Genomic DNA, 15,810 nt, shown 5'->3' with positions numbered 1-15,810 from the left:
AGGATATTGTGGGTTGCTTCTTTGAATGCTACGAACTTAGGGATGCACTGTATCCTAGTAACCGATGTATCATTTGAACTGTTTAACATAACTTCAAACCAATCGGGGCTTCGGCTGATCGAATTGCATTGGTATCCCAATACTTCTAACCCTGCAAGGGATTGTCCTTCCCATTCTGAAATGTTTGCAGTATCCACATGAGCTTGCCATTTGTGCTTTCCTTGTCACCTTTACTGTCAACACGATAGATAATCTTCAACCGACAGAATGCCATATAATCATCATCTCAAAACCCGTCGACGGAGCAGCTTCCATCGAATCCTGCGACTTCCTCGTCCCATTTATTCGCCACATGCAGGGGTAGCGCCCGGCCAGCGCCTGCGCACTGCGTTCTTAGTTCCAAGACGGTCGCACCGTCTTCGCGGGTGATCTCAAATCTTCCACAGTCCAAGCTTCGCGCAAAAGACACTATCTTCTTCAGCAGGTCGGCGAACCTAGCCAGAGTGGCTTTTTGATCTTCCTCCCAATGCCTGACCCGCTCGCGTGCGTCGATAACTTGGATATCACCAAATAACCCAGCTTTATGGTGGGCAAGAATAAAATACGGGACCTGTGCGATCCACAGCCGAGGTAACTCTTGGCCGAGTGTGTCCTCGTCCTTCTTTCTAAAGGAGCGGGTTTTCAGGTCAAAAATGGCCGACTGAGAGATGCATTCACCTCCCGCTGATATTTTGAGGGTTTCTGGATTTTTCAGACCACTTGCAGGTAAGTTGGAAATAGCAACATTCTCGAAGGAAGACAGAAGATCTTCTGCGGCCTCTGCTGGATCCCCTTCTGAGCTGCGACTGCTGTGGTGGTTCTGTGTCACCGAAGGTAGATAACCGTCTGCTTCAAAGCGGACTAAGCAACTCATACCAGCAAAGTCATACTTCATCACTCTTTGGTGAGACTCAGATCCTTTCACGTTCGCACCCCACGTGGTATATGCCTCTGGGAAAGTATGACCGTACCCATATACGTTCGGGATTACCTCGTCATGGGCATTCTCTCTCCTCATGAAGAAGACTGTTCTCCCAATGACTTCAATGAGGGTTCGAAAGGGCTTGCCCTCGCCGCGCACAAAACGTAACAAATTCCCGAGTGTACTTCCGCATGCGACAATGTCAATGTCCTGAAGCAGGAAGCCAGGTTTGCTTGCAAGAATGGCTTGAACCATTGGCTCCATGGGGTAGCTAGGATAGCGAGCGGCATTCTGATCTCGAAAGTATAACCCCGAATCCTCTGAGAGCTGAGTTGGGTTTGAGAGAGGAGCCCACTTCGGAGGCTCACCTATTCAGCCATGCCTGATTAGCGGGGATATATCCTTTCCCTGTGGGAAGCTTTTGAGGATGTGCTTTCTTACCAGGTATGAGAATATGAGGCCCTCCTCCACTGAGCCAGTTGTACGACGCCAGGAATTGGCTGTCAGTTATCTGGGAGGTTATATTCTGCTTCTCCGCTTGAAGGTCACTTAGATAAATAGTTGCAAGAACCTCGCCACGTGGCGGAGGAGGAGCCTGCTGTACTCTTTGCTTTCGACTCCATGGCGTACTGTTCCTTCCATAACCATCTGCACAGCCTCTATTGCGTCCATGGGAAGTAACTGGGGACATTGTTAGAATATGAGCCGATGGCCTTAAGATGCCAAAATGCGTTCAGATATCGTCGAGGGTAGTCTAGGAGCCTCGAGTTGCAGCCACGAGGTGTCTATTCTGATGGAAACTCGATGGTAATTAAAGAACAGGGCATTGCTCCCTCCCGTGTTTTCGTAGTCATGTAACACCCCCTTGCGAACCCTTCGTGGGGACCAGCATAGGCATCCTTGTTGACGTGGCATAATATGCAAGTTTGCCATCTGCTGCCAAGCCAGCCCCTTCCATGGAAGACCTTACTTGGGTGCTCAGGTATACACCTTGCAATTCGTGTACCAAGTCCGTGCAAGGTCAGCCAGCTTTAGCGGTGTCTCACCCCGCCCACCCCAAAGAGAACATATATATGCACATGCCTGGTTGGAATATCCTGAATTTGCAAGGAAAGCTCTGTCCCATATGATAGTCAGTCATAAGTCGACTTTCAAAGCTTTAGCCCCCACACTCACAAGAAGGATTACAACATGTCTGCGGTTAGAACCAGGTCGGATCGCCAGAAGAAGTATCTTCAGGATGTTATCGCAGGAAAGCAGTCGGTCCAGAATGTGAATGACTTCAAGAGATTTGTCGAGGCAATTTTAGCCCAAATTGACCATTCCGTTGCTGTTGAACGTCTCATGGCCAGCCCCAGCGCGTTGACTGCCCTTCAGAAGGGACTGCGATTTAGCACAACGGCTGACTTCATTAACCAGTACACGGCAAAGTTATTACAATACTTGAGCGATCCGGGAATCAAAAACCTCTGCAACGGGCAATTTCTCGAGCGAATCCTCCTCATCTTCCTTGAGCCGCGTACCCTTTGGAATGCCTGGATGGAAGCGTTCGCATCCCGAACGCTGGACGACAATGCAATTTACGCGCTGACATGGATGATGACGGAATTACTCTCTTTACCGAGCTCCTGCGGAGTGGATGTTATTGCAGACGCGCAGACGATGGTGAACGACGGGTCACTGCTTCTCTCTCCTTCTATCGAGCTGCGTGGACTCGGACACAAGCTGAACCATTTTCTGCAAATGAAGTGTTCTGGGGGCACGATCGACTCGTCCGCATTCACAGCGGGAGGCCGTCATGATAACGATTTTCCTGATTTCCGAAAGATTGCCATCCTTCCAACCTCCGATGAGTTTAGCTGTACGGGAAGACCATTCTTTCGTCGCGCCGAGGATATTGGGGAACTCCAAGGTCACCAGCGGGTAACGGCTTTCCTTGATAATCAATTTCGGCTTTTGAGAGAGGACATGCTTTCCGAACTACGGGAGGATGTCCAGATTGCAAACGGGAGGAAAAAGGGACGAAAATTGACGTTCCGCCTAAGACATCTTTCTGTTGCTCGGCTCTCCTGCGGCAGAGACAATGACATACGACTTCATACATGCTGCCTGGGAGTGAGCTGTAAGTCTGGTCTCGAGAACATCAGCCAACTTTCAAAGGAGAAACGCGTATCGTATGTGAAGGAAAACCGAAATTTTGTGAAGCACCAAGCCTTCGGGTGCTTGACCCGGGGAGCCGAAATCGTGGCCTTCGCTACCATAGAAAGAGATGAAGATGCTCTTGTCGCTGAGCCACCGATAGTTATGCTCCGGATTGCTGGAGATGAAGCCTTTAAGAAAACGCTATTATATCTCAAGCTATACAGCGACGTACATTTCGTTCTTGTGGACACACCCATGTTCGCCTACGAGCCCATTTTGAAATGCCTTCAAGAGACGGTGGACCTTCCCTTGACGAAGGAATTATTCCTGCAACAGGAAGGGCAGTCCGTGAACGAATCAAAAATTGTTTCTCTGAATGTGGTCAATGCAATTAACGAGCATGGCAATGGCGATATGCAAAGCGTTCTGGGAATCTCAAAGCCGGTGAGACTAGATACCTCACAGCTCGAGTCACTGCTTGCGGGGTTGACTCAGAGAGTCAGCCTTATACAAGGTCCTCCAGGTATGTAGGCGCGAAGGCTTCTTGTTCTACCCAGATTGAATAATGCTGTTGCTTACAGGCACTGGGAAATCATTCATCGGCGCCCTCCTGACGAAAGTCCTCCATGACCATACAAAGGAGAAGATTCTTGTCATGTGCTACACCAATCATGCTCTCGATCAGTTTTTGGAGGACCTTTTGGATGTCGGTATTGATCCTTCAGGCATCGTTAGGATCGGTTCAAAGTCAACAGCGCGGACACAGCCGCTCAGCTTGTTTGAACAGCGATCGTCATATAAGAGGTCAAAAGAATCATGGAACATTCTAAACAGACTGAGAAGCGATGCGTATGCAGATAAGGAGGCACTGCATACCGCATTTACAGACTACCAAAACCTGGTTATCACTCCGCATATTGTCATGGACTATCTGGAATTTGAGGAACCGGAAATATACGATGCTCTTGTGGCGCCAGAGGATGAAGATGGCATGACGGTAGTTGGCAGTGGAGGCCATGCAATTGGAAAAGATTATTTATACGCGCGATGGGTCAAAGGCATGGATGCCGGGGTGTTCGCGGACCGCCTCCCTGAAGCCAGCCGCAGTGTTTGGGAAATGAGCAAGGAAGCGAGGAATGAGAAACACCGCGTCTGGGAACATGCAATACTGGACGAACAGATCACGACTGTGAAAACCCATGCCGCGCAGTTCAACAAATGCTGCAGTCGATTAGAGAGCCTTTTGGGCGAGAAGACGAGGGATATTCTACGATCCAAACGCATTATCGGCTGCACAACTACAGCCTCGGCTAAATATTCAAAGGTCATTCGCAATGTCTCTCCAGGAATCGTCCTCCTTGAGGAAGCAGGCGAAATCCTCGAATCACATGTCCTTGCGGCATTGGCCCCAGAGACAAGGCAGTTGGTGTTGATCGGGGATCATCTGCAGCTCCGGCCCAAGATAAACGAATACGCATTGAGTATCGAGAAAGGCGATGGGTACAATCTTAACGTTTCACTTTTTGAAAGGCTGATCCATGTCGGGTATCCGCATACAACTTTACTAAAACAGCACCGAATGTGTCCGGAAATCTCAACGCTTGTTCGACGTCTCACCTATCCCAACCTGGAAGACGATCGAAAGACTTTGAGCCGGCCCCGACCGCGAGGACTGCAGGACCGCGTGATCTTCTTCCAGCATGAACACCCCGAAGTCAGTTTCGCGGAATTATCCGATAAACGGGATGAAGGATCCAAGCAAAGCAAGAAGAATGCGTTTGAAGCAGAGATTGTATTACAGGTTGTGAAGTACCTCGGCCAACAGGGTTATGGAACCGACAAGCTGGTTGTCTTGACTCCTTACCTGGGACAGCTGCATCTGCTACGAGAGATGTTAAGTAAACAAAATGACCCAGTCCTGAACGACCTTGATTCATATGACCTAGTCAAGGCGGGCCTCCTCTCGCAAGCGGGGGCCAATCATTCAAAGCGGCGGATTAAGCTATCAACGATAGGCAAGTAGGATGCAGGCGAGACTTTCGAGGTTGACTTTCTAATCAAGGCATTAGATAATTATCAAGGTGAAGAATGTGAGATTGTCATCGCATCTCTAACCCGAAGTAATAAAACCGGTGACATTGGGTTTATGGCGGCTCCTCAACGTTTGACTGTCCTGTTGTCACGGGCACGAAACGTTTTGATAATTGTGGGAAACGCGAAGACATTTGTCTCAAGTCGAAAGGGAGAAAAGACCTGGAGGCCATTTATGGATCATCTGAAATCCAACGGCCACCTTTATGATGGATTACCTGTTAAGTGTGAACAACATCCCCTGAAGACCGCTATTTTAAAAACAAAGGATGAATTCGAAAGTGAATGTCCGGATGGCGGCTGCCCAGCACCATGGTACCTTCCCCCGTGATGATTACTTGGTATTTGAAGGTATTCTTACTTTTAACGCTGACTTCATATTTCAGTGGTGTCAAGCTGGGGTGTGGGATCCACGAATGTCCGTCAAGATGCCATCAGCTGGTCGACCATTCCAAGATGAACTGTACCAGGATCGTTGAATGGACCTGTTCGCGTGGACATTGCAGTTCCCAGGCTTGCGCGCAGGTCAAAGGGGCGTGTCGGTTTTGTAATGAGGAAGATCGGGCGAAAGAACGCAAACGGCAACGGAACCTCAAGCTTGAAGCAGAGAGAGAGAGAAGGCAAAAGGAATACACCCGTCATCTTGCTGAAGCCCAGGATGAAATCGCGTATTTGAGGTGTCTGCAACGGGATCAGTCTGAAGAGGACGAGCGGATGAGAGTCCTTCGTGAGCACTGGGATGAAGTACATCATCTCAAGAACATCCCAAAGAGACAGGACCCAGCTATTCGGACAGCTCCTACCACCGTGGCAACAAAAGGCATCAGTGACACAAGTACCAACTCAGTCGCCGGTGAACGGGTCCCTCAAAACAGCTGTCGAGTTACAGGTCGCCAGAGCAAGTCTGCGACGACATCATCAGCTGCGAAGGATGATTGGGAGTACCAGAAAACGTTTCTCAATGCTCAAAGCCGGGAAATTGACACGCTGATGGAAATGATCGGACTTGAATCCATCAAGGAAAAATTCCTAACTTTCAAGGCCAAGGTCGATGTGTGTTTTAGGCAGGGGGTTGATCTCCAAACCGAAAGGTTCGGGTCTGTCTTGCTCGGAAACCCCGGCACAGGAAAGACGACAGTGGCACGACTTTATGCTCGCTTCCTGGCCTCCGTAGGAATTATCCCAGGCGATACATTCATTGAGACAACCGGTTCGAGGCTGGCAAACGATGGTGTCTCAGGGTGCCAGAAGACCCTCGAAAAGATTCTGAACACCGGTGGAGGCGCATTGTTTATTGACGAGGCATATCAACTTGCGCAGGGAAGCAGCTTTGGAGGAACACAGGTCCTAGATTTCCTCCTGGCAGAGGTTGAGAATCTCACAGGGAAGATTGTGTTCATTCTTGCCGGATACCAGCAGCCGATGGAGAAATTTTTCTCCCATAATCCGGGGTTGCCAAGTCGCTTTCCTCATGAACTCAAGTTCAATGACTATGACGATGATGAATTATTAAGAATTTTTGATTACAGTATCAAGAAGCACTATAAAAATCAAATGAAAGTTGAGGATGGCCCGAGCGGACTGTACAGTCGCATCGTCGCACGTCGTGTTGGACGAGGCCGTGGCCGCGAGGGGTTTGCCAATGCAAGGGCGATTGAAAATATCAGGGCCAGAATTGCAGAGCGACAGTCCGAAAGACTCAAATGGGAAAGGCTAAACCGGGTTGGTCAATCAGATGACTTTTTGTTGACGAAGGAGGATCTCATAGGGCCCGAGCCATCTCGGGCGCTGGAGAGTTCGTCTGCGTGGCAAAAACTGAAAAGCATGATTGGTTTGGGGTCAGTGAAGACGACTGTCCAGTCACTGCTGGACAGTATCCAGTACAACTACCAACGTGAATTGCAAGAACTGCCCCCAGTCGAGTTTACACTGAACAGGGTCTTCCTGGGGTCACCTGGGACTGGTAAAACAACAGTTGCGAAACTTTACGGTCAAATATTGGTCGATATTGGGATGTTATCTAACGGCGAAGGTATGTGAATAAGTCATATGTGGCTACATTTGCCATCTCTGACAAGCTCGCTAGTGGTGGTAAAGAATCCTTCGGATTTTGTTGGCAGCGTGATTGGCGAGTCTGAGAAGAACACTAAAGGCATACTTGCGTCTACTTTAGGTAAAGTTTTGGTCATCGATGAAGCCTATGGTCTCTTTGCAGGGGGCACTTCGGACGGTACTGGCGCGAAAAGTGACCAATACCGGAGTGCCGTGGTGGACACTATCGTGGCGGAGGTGCAGAGCACGGCCGGCGAAGATCGATGTGTTCTGCTTTTGGGTTACCGGGAACAGATGCAACAGATGTTTCAGAACGTCAATCCAGGCCTCAGTCGACGGTTCCCGCTAGATCAGGCGTTGGAATTTCAGGACTTTACCAAGGAGGAATTGGACCAGATCCTTACCATGAAGTTGAAAGAGCAAGGGTTCAATGTCACTGAACGTGGTCAAAGGGTAGCCTTGGAGATGTTAGAACGAGCACGGAATCGGCCTAATTTCGGAAATGCAGGGGAGGTCGACATTCTGCTCAACTCCGCAAAAATGCGGCATCAGAGACGGATCTCTTGTATGCGGCATGTGGCAGGTCCGCTGCACTCTACCTTGGATGCCGAAGATTTTGACGAAGACTTCGACCGTAGGGAGAGAGATGACAAGAATGTGGCAAGGTTATTTGAGGGTGTGGTAGGATGTGACGAGATTATTGCGAAGCTAGAAGGTTACAGGGAAATTGTGAGGAAGATGACACAGTTGGAATGTGATCCTCGCAAGGAAGTGCCTTTTAACTTTCTTTTCCGTGGTCCTCCAGGTAAGGATCTCATCGGGTCAAGCAGTGTTCAAAAGAGGATTCTGATATTGGTCTCCAATAGGTACGGGGAAAACCAGTACGGCAAGAAAAATGGGGCAAATATACTACGATATGGGATTGCTGGCTTCGGCAGATGTCGTTGAGGTCTCAACTACAGATTTGGTTGGACAATACGTAGGGCGGACTGGTCCGAAGACGCAAAAAACCCTTGAACGTGCGCTTGGTAAGGTTCTGTTCATTGACGAGGCATATCGGCTTGCCGATGGACAATTTGGGCAACAGGCCATGGACGAGATGGTGGACCGCATAACAAAGCCCCAATTTGCGCAAAGACTGATTATTATTCTCGCCGGTTACGATGCCGACATCAACCGCTTAATGGCGATTAATCCAGGACTTACTAGCCGCTTCCCAGAGTCATTACAGTTCAACTCCTTATCTGCTCCTGATTGCATCGCTCTCCTCACATCTTTGTTCCAGAAGCGCAAAAAGGATATGCAAGATAAGTCGAATGTGGAATTTGATCTTGGTGTTCTTGAGCACCCACGAGACGATTTCCGTAGAGATCTGAGTCAACATTTCAATCTACTCTCCAGGACCGCCAGCTGGGCAAATGCACGTGACATCGATATCCTTGCCAAGGACATTTTCAGAAAGGTTCTCCAAGGTACCGATCGGAATTGCTTTGTTATTACTGAAACGGCTGTACTCCAATGTTTGGATCAAATGGTGACCGAACGCTTGAAGAGAGAACAATGTCAGCGCACGCACCATCTACCGTCGCAGGATAAAGCTGAGGCAACATCTCTCAGTTTGCCTGTTCGAGTCAATAGCCATAGCTCCTCGAATACGGAAATGGCAACGAGCAATAAATCGGATGCAAAAAATCGTTCACTCTCCGGCCTCCCACCTACAGATACTGGTCCGCGAGATACTGAAGTCACGGATGAAGTGTGGAGCCAACTCCAGCAGGACAAGGCCGCTGCTGAAGCTCGAGAAAAGGAATATCTGGATTTGAGAGCGGGCGAAGAGAAGCAGGCAAAGGCTCTTCGGAAAGCGAAGGAAGACGAGGACATTGTGGTTCGGGAAGTGGAAGAAGCACGGCGAAGTGACCATGAGACTGGGGCCCGCCATGAACAAACCCGCCTGCAACGCGAGCTAGAAAGAAGGGCACGGGAAGAGGAACTGGAAAAAATCCGCAAACAGAGAGAGCAGGTGGAACGAAATCGCCGCCGAGAGCAGCAAGCGCAGGCAAAATTGCGGGAAATGGGAGTCTGTGTCATGGGCTACCGCTGGATAAAACAAACTGGCGGTTACCGCTGTGCTGGTGGCAGCCACTGGGTCTCAGATGCGCAGCTTAGATTATGAGGAAGGACGTTTCTCTGGCTTCTTGAGTGTGAGACTTTACGGGGTTAAAAGTCTGGCTGAAGGGAGAGGAGACTGAAGTAACTAAACTGGGAAGATTTGTCATCCAAGGGCTGTTAGTTGGCTTTAAGGATAGGTATGAGTTAAACTCTGAAGCAGGCCCGCACATGGGACATGATCAATCGGAGGAATCTGATAGCATTGTCAGCATATAAGTAACGAGGTACCTAATTGAGTACTTCAGTTACAAAGTGCGCCTATAGTTGGCGCTTTCCGTTTGATATTAGCTGTCTATACACTAAGGCATCATGACGGATTTTGACGTAGAGAACAGCTTACAGCTAATACAGCTTCGAAGATAGATACGATTCGCAAGTGGTCACCTTGACTTAGTCTCCCCTCGGAAACCAACATGGTTCCGTCACATCTCATGAAGCTGATTAGCGATGACCCTCATACATGACTGTATGTGACAGCATTGTTTTCTGCGAGAGTATCGTGGGCCACACCTGAAAGTCGTAGTTAGCAAGGTGGTTGCCTAACATGCATAGTGGCTGCAGTTGCTGTGTCCTTCGTTGCATATAATTGGAGCGACCATAGGTGTCAATGATAAGACAGTACTCTATGCCCTGTCAATTGGAGTCAGTCTACGTCGCCTAGCATGTACTGTAAAAGTCAAGGACCATGGTATCTACTCAGCCTCGGCGTCTCGAAGTCTCTCATCGGACAAACGTGATCTTTGCAGACACCCTTCTACGACTGCGGCGAAGGCCTTGAGGAAACAACGTCTGGAGCAACCTGACATTGTGGATTGGGCTTCCGTTCAAAAACAGAATAGCGGTCTTTTAAGACTGACAGGTTCTCTGCCGTGAGCTGCAAATGGAGGTCTAAGCTTGTTGATACAGTACAGTGAATATCTTCTATCTTGGATCACTCTTTTGATCGTACCTGAGCCCCTTCAATCCGAATTTTGGCGTCCTTTACCCACAACCAATACCCCCTGTTGTTCAGTCGCGGATAATGAATGCCGTCGCCCGTTGTCCCTTTTACGTTGACCATTCCAGCCTTACCAGATATTTCTAGAAGGACTCGCTTCTACTCGCACGTCCCGACTGGGATTTGACGACTGTAGTATGGTGCTCGCAACGCCAGAACATTCTTCATTGTTGTCATGGGGAATACTTGAAAGGGGCGCTGTCGATTGTCTGCATGCCCTATTCTTTGGATAGTCTACATCTTCAAGCTTTATCAGAACACCAATGCAACTTGGCGCACATTTGGCGGCTCCGTGTCGTCGGCGTTTGAACTGGCTGTGACTACCAACCAAGTACCAAGCCGACCATCTACCTGCCCCCTTTTAAGGCTGTTTTGTACCACAGCCAAGATGTTCAGTCTCCTTTTTTTTTTTTTGGACATGATCGAGCGCGCTACGTCAGATGCTAGCTATACATGTAGATTTTAGTGCTAGAGGAGGACAAGATGGTAGGGTGAAGGCGGACTATATTTGATTACTACGGTAAGAAGACCCATAGCCAAATTTAACACCTCTCTGCTATCTTATCTGACACCGAGAAGAAACTAAGAGCGTTGCAAATGTATGTCAGGACGTGAAGAGATTGTCATCGGAAGACTTGGGTACCCTTAATTCATAGAACATGGGAGGTTTTCTTGATCGGTTTCCAACGCTGATGGTTATTCCGTCTAGAGAATTTCATTTCTCTAACTGCGCACAACTCTGCAAAAGGTTCCTCCGGAGAGAATGGCAAATTTTTTCTCGTCGATGGAGCGAGTCATAGCATTAGCAGTCCTGATTGATGAATATTTGATCCCGCGCACGCATGTACGATACGCGTCGTAATTCAGAGAGCCCCATGGGATGATATTTTGGACACCTCGCTCCTGCAGAATTTTGTAGATCTGGATTGTTCCCTGACCAAGGATTCTGAAAAGCTCCAGGAATCCATAGAAGCTCATCATATGTGCCTTTATATTTCCGAGAGTCAGTAGTGTGACTCATTACCTGTGACTAAAAGTTACCAACCGATTGGGCTTTCCAGGTAGTGGACAATAACACAGACCTGTAAGCCCCCAATAAATGTCTGGTTCGCGAACTGGGACTTTTCCTCGAGGTCATGGTACGATGCTGGAGGTGGTCCTCCAGCAGATGAAGGCCAGCCAAAGCACATGAATATGTGGCCTAGAGCATTATCCCACGTTGAAGGAGCGTCTGGGTACCGAGTTGGCTCTTCTGGTGTAGACAAGACGGCCGTGGACATGGTTAACGTAAACTCAACCACAGTAACACAAAATAAATTCAGACGGAAGATGTCTTGTCTCTTGGGGCTATGTAGCTACCTATCTATATGTCAACCCTCCATGCATCTTTCCCGGAGCCAATATCACGCCCAGGTCCACGTCCACACGCAAGCACATTGTCAGCTGACAGGTGCTGGACTGGTGTATCTCCAGCGGCGTGGGTTATAACAAGCGAATGAAAAGTGTTGCAATTGATAGTATTGGGTTCATAGATTTCCTGCTAAGCATTTTCATCAAGAAGAGTTGCAGACGAGCCTACGGTGGTGTAACTACGTGCACTGGATCTGACCTTTTGGCGGGCTCTAGTGCTCAATTAATGACCTGGCCAATGAAATGTTTTGTGCGAAGATCCAATACAGCTGATGTTTATATCAGTTGAACTATAACTAACGCATTTCGTTGGCTATGGAATAGAGATGTTGTCCCGTGAATCGGACTAGTCTTGACACTATCTACCAATCGGCATGCTTTGCATGGCAATACCTCTAAAATATAGTAGACCCCATATTGCACGTTGACACCAGGGCCACCGTGGGCCATAATATCGATGTCCGATCTCGTCAAGTAGCACAAACCCGTTCATTGATAGAGAGAGCCAAGACCTTCTATCAGGTTGAACTGAGAGAGATTATAGCGAACGATCAACACGTGCCTTTCACTGTCTCGCCGTGGCAGGTGACCTAGTTACTACTGTCAGGTAACGTACTTAGTAAGGCAAACAATATTGGGCGTTAGGCCTTCAACATAGAAATACACGTTACTCGCGCACTATATAAAAGCCAACCTCTCTCTGTCGATCTCTATCCAGATGGTTCGCAACGATGAGTGAGCACGTTCAAACAAATCAGTATGACACTATCATCCTGGGCCTGTACGGAGTTTTTCTTCTTTACCATGGGCTGAATAAAGAAATAGTATATCGGCCCCGCCATCAAGGTAAGCCAAAGAGTATCCGGAGAGATATCTCAAAGTTAACATATGCTAGCGCTTCTGTGGCATATCCTGTCAGGTGCACTTGAAGTGATCTTCTATTATGGAAACTTTAATTGCTCAATAGCGGCGGTTACAGCATGCTGTGTGCATTCAGTGACATCCCTAGCTTTATTTAAAGACCTCCCCAACGGCTACCCTCCTCACACACGTATGTGATGCGAGCGGGTAGCGCTGCAATTTAACTTCGAGGCAGGATGACTGATCTAAATAATAGGACCAGCGTACCAGGCCGGATCAATAATGCGACCCATACTGGCTATACGTGCCTACTGCACGCAAAATCCCGTTCATTACCATTCTAGCATGATGCCCCTCCATGGATTCGTGTACACGCGTGCATTGATATTCATTTTGGGAACAATGGGCCCTTCGAGAGATTTCGTCAAAAATGTTAACTCTCCCTTTGTGTACGCCGAGTCTGTTTTAGGGGCTGCTCTTATTTCTGTCGGCCACTTCCATGGATCATGGCCTATACCGGTCTATCTGATGCTTATGCATCTACTTGGGAAAATCAGCTTATGGGTCGGCGAACAGCACGATTATTGCCGGTAAGCTACCTCTCGCACTTATTGTCGCTTTACCTACTGAAATCAAATGATCTACAGGAGCAACGGTATTCGTGAAAGTACCCATGCCAAGGTTTTACGTTCCGCAGGGTTCTGGACACGTAAATCATATGCGGAGGCCGATAGTGCTCCTCAAATCGGATTTCTTCCCGCGGACATAATCGGGGAGAAATATACTAAGCAGATATAGATCTGATTGCTGCAGTACTCGGGAGGACCAGAAACGGGAATGATACCTGTACCGTTGTTGGGGCGAACCTGAGGTCAATGAAATGCACATCTAAGTTTTTCGCCATCTGCATTTCACCGGGCAAGGGTAGGCATAGGCCGAGGACTTTCAATGCCAGGTACTTGACTATATACTCACTAATTATATTGGCTTACTACCTCTATTGGCCAATTACATATCTGATAAGAGTAAAAGAACACCATACCCGCGGATGTAGATCTCCATTTTCAGATAGCACCGGCCATTCAATGCAGCCCAGTTCATTAAAGTCATAGTTGCAACAAAATGAGACACAGGGCTGCTTCCACAGTGAAGGGTCGAAAGTGATATCACAAAGAAATTGTAAGACGCTTCACAAAAACTACAAAAACGGTTAAAGCACCAGCGGCTGCATTGTTAACCAAGGTAATGCCATGAAGTGATGCGCATTCTTCGGGCACGAGTCGTGTCATTGTTTGGGAACATGCAATCGAGGAACCCAAGTAACTCTGATATAGGTAATTCGGAGGTTGTATACTCGATTGCAAAAGTGTTGCTAATTTTCTCTCTTCGACGTTCTGCGAGATACTAATCACGGAACTTGTTAAGTCGCTTTCGGCAAACACTCCAGGGGCCTCCAGGTACCAGTCGCTGTACTAAGTTGTAAGTCATACCATGGTAGAGAAATGACGAGACTGTCGTACATGTCGCCAGTGTGTAGCTGGATCAGGATGCCCGAAACTTTCATGTCAGGAGTCAGTTTTGTCCTCCGGCCAGATCTGATAGTGAAACTCCTCAGCCCCGGGGATAGTTGGATGTACCATCTTAATTCTTGTAACTTTGGGACCTAAGATTCCCTTCAGGATTGGCTCCTCAATACTTTGATAATTTGAGCCGCCGTATGGGTGTTATTGCTCGGGAGGAGGCGGTGATAGCACAGTGACTATTTCTTTGTATCGAGCTATATGATAGGCGTACATAGCAGATGCGCCCTCCATATACTTCGACCATTTTGTTTTTCATTTCTTGGACTAAACACTGCGGATGATCATGAGTCATTAGAGGCTCCATGACCGTTGTTAATGTCTGCATCCCATGTGTATCCGCCCAAACCTGTGCCAATTGACGGGGTATTCTACTCTACATAACTTGACGTCCGGGTTGCCATGCATCATCGTGGAACTTCCGGTAATAAAGTCACACAGAACTTTTCAACAGTCTTTGGTGAGCACATATGGATATGTCAAGGTCGGAAATTCAAAGCCATATTGGAAATCCCATGTTGATTGAAAGTTCACATAGAGAACTAATCATATTTACACATTAGACACGCACGTAATGATATCACTCTCACTTTTGGAGGTACGGAGAGCATGTCATCGAACCATACACCTTCCACTCTATGAATTTTATCTGGGTATTGAGAAGATCGATGCTCAAGCTATAGAATCTCTGAGTAGGCAAAGGATAAATATGTCAAAACAGGCGGTGGCCCGAATGAGTGCCAGGCAATTGAAGGTCACGATTCTGTTCGTTTGAGCTCTGAAAGTACCATCCAGAAGTTCGTTGCACAACACGTTATACCCCCTCACCCGAAGATGGGTGTCGATCTGCTGTACTTGTTAGAGCAACGATCAGAAACGATCCCAGATAATTCAATCATATCAGTTCACATGCTGTCACTATGCGCCTTACCATAATTGTAAATATGATTCAATGCTGAAAGACAGCCGAAGATAGATGTCCAACCCGCAGAGAACCTCCACCGCCGGGATGGAAAGGCGGTGTGGTCGGTGCTCAACTTCGCAAGGTTCTCTGATGGTGGAGTGCTGTTGGTTTCGCTCAATACTGCACCGAAGGACCAGATAATCCAACGTTGAACTGAGACTGTGACCGGCCCTTTCAACCCCACTTATGTTGACCACCAAGCAAGCCCCAGAAAGCCCCCTCCCCACTTTTCTGGATCTAGCTGGACTCAGCTAACCGAGAAGAGAATTTCAGTGAAGCGTGGTCCACTGTGATCAACTAATGATCAACTGTCTGGCCCACGTAGAATGAGGTGCTATACATCCCTCCCAAATTACATCTTGCCTTACTGGGTTATCGGTGCGTAGCTAGTTGGAATGATGGTTGTAACTGTAAACTATCTACAGCAGAGAATAATAGTTTGATTAATATAAGAGGAATGGCAAATAAGTATTATAATATTTAATATCTTATAGAGACTTATACTTGTACTATGTACTAACACTGAAGGCGATCAACCAGTATAGTATAAATATAGTTATAATTCAAGTTGACCATTACAGGG

At 47.8% G+C, this 15,810-nt stretch overlaps 4 protein-coding genes across 4 annotated transcripts; 2 read left to right on the top strand and 2 right to left on the bottom strand.

The window, feature by feature from the left end:
• Positions 1-286: 286 nt before the first annotated feature.
• On the bottom strand, positions 287-1,652 carry ASPBRDRAFT_139500 (uncharacterized protein; the record flags this gene model as incomplete). The annotated part of the gene is made up of 2 exons (XM_067619100.1): positions 287-1,329; positions 1,403-1,652. The coding sequence occupies 2 exons, from the start codon at positions 1,650-1,652 to the stop codon at positions 287-289; spliced, it is 1,293 nt and encodes a 430-aa protein (XP_067472991.1).
• A 377-nt stretch (positions 1,653-2,029) lies between these two features.
• On the top strand, positions 2,030-9,916 carry ASPBRDRAFT_79645 (uncharacterized protein). The gene is made up of 6 exons (XM_067629470.1): positions 2,030-3,626; positions 3,685-5,118; positions 5,173-5,509; positions 5,581-7,226; positions 7,281-8,051; positions 8,113-9,916. The coding sequence occupies exons 1-6, from the start codon at positions 2,153-2,155 to the stop codon at positions 9,417-9,419; spliced, it is 6,969 nt and encodes a 2,322-aa protein (XP_067472990.1). The 5' UTR covers positions 2,030-2,152; the 3' UTR covers positions 9,420-9,916.
• A 1,067-nt stretch (positions 9,917-10,983) lies between these two features.
• ASPBRDRAFT_487678 (uncharacterized protein) lies at positions 10,984-11,809 on the bottom strand. Its single transcript, XM_067626158.1, has 3 exons — positions 11,772-11,809; positions 11,495-11,661; positions 10,984-11,399 (listed from the first exon to the last, which is right to left on the bottom strand). Exons 2-3 carry the CDS (start codon positions 11,600-11,602, stop codon positions 11,136-11,138), a joined length of 372 nt encoding a protein of 123 aa, XP_067472989.1. The 5' UTR covers positions 11,603-11,661; positions 11,772-11,809; the 3' UTR covers positions 10,984-11,135.
• Positions 11,810-12,334: 525 nt separating this feature from the next.
• ASPBRDRAFT_189781 (uncharacterized protein) lies at positions 12,335-13,277 on the top strand (the record flags this gene model as incomplete). The annotated part of the gene is made up of 3 exons (XM_067620174.1): positions 12,335-12,668; positions 12,718-12,873; positions 12,940-13,277. Exons 1-3 carry the CDS (start codon positions 12,554-12,556, stop codon positions 13,275-13,277), a joined length of 609 nt encoding a protein of 202 aa, XP_067472988.1. The 5' UTR covers positions 12,335-12,553.
• Positions 13,278-15,810: the final 2,533 nt, after the last annotated feature.

This window comes from Aspergillus brasiliensis, assembly GCF_001889945.1.
Source record: "Aspergillus brasiliensis CBS 101740 unplaced genomic scaffold ASPBRscaffold_31, whole genome shotgun sequence".
Taxonomy (NCBI): domain Eukaryota; kingdom Fungi; phylum Ascomycota; class Eurotiomycetes; order Eurotiales; family Aspergillaceae; genus Aspergillus; species Aspergillus brasiliensis.
The sequence above is the reverse complement of the archived record's forward strand: the minus strand, read 5'-3'. Positions and strand labels throughout refer to the sequence as shown.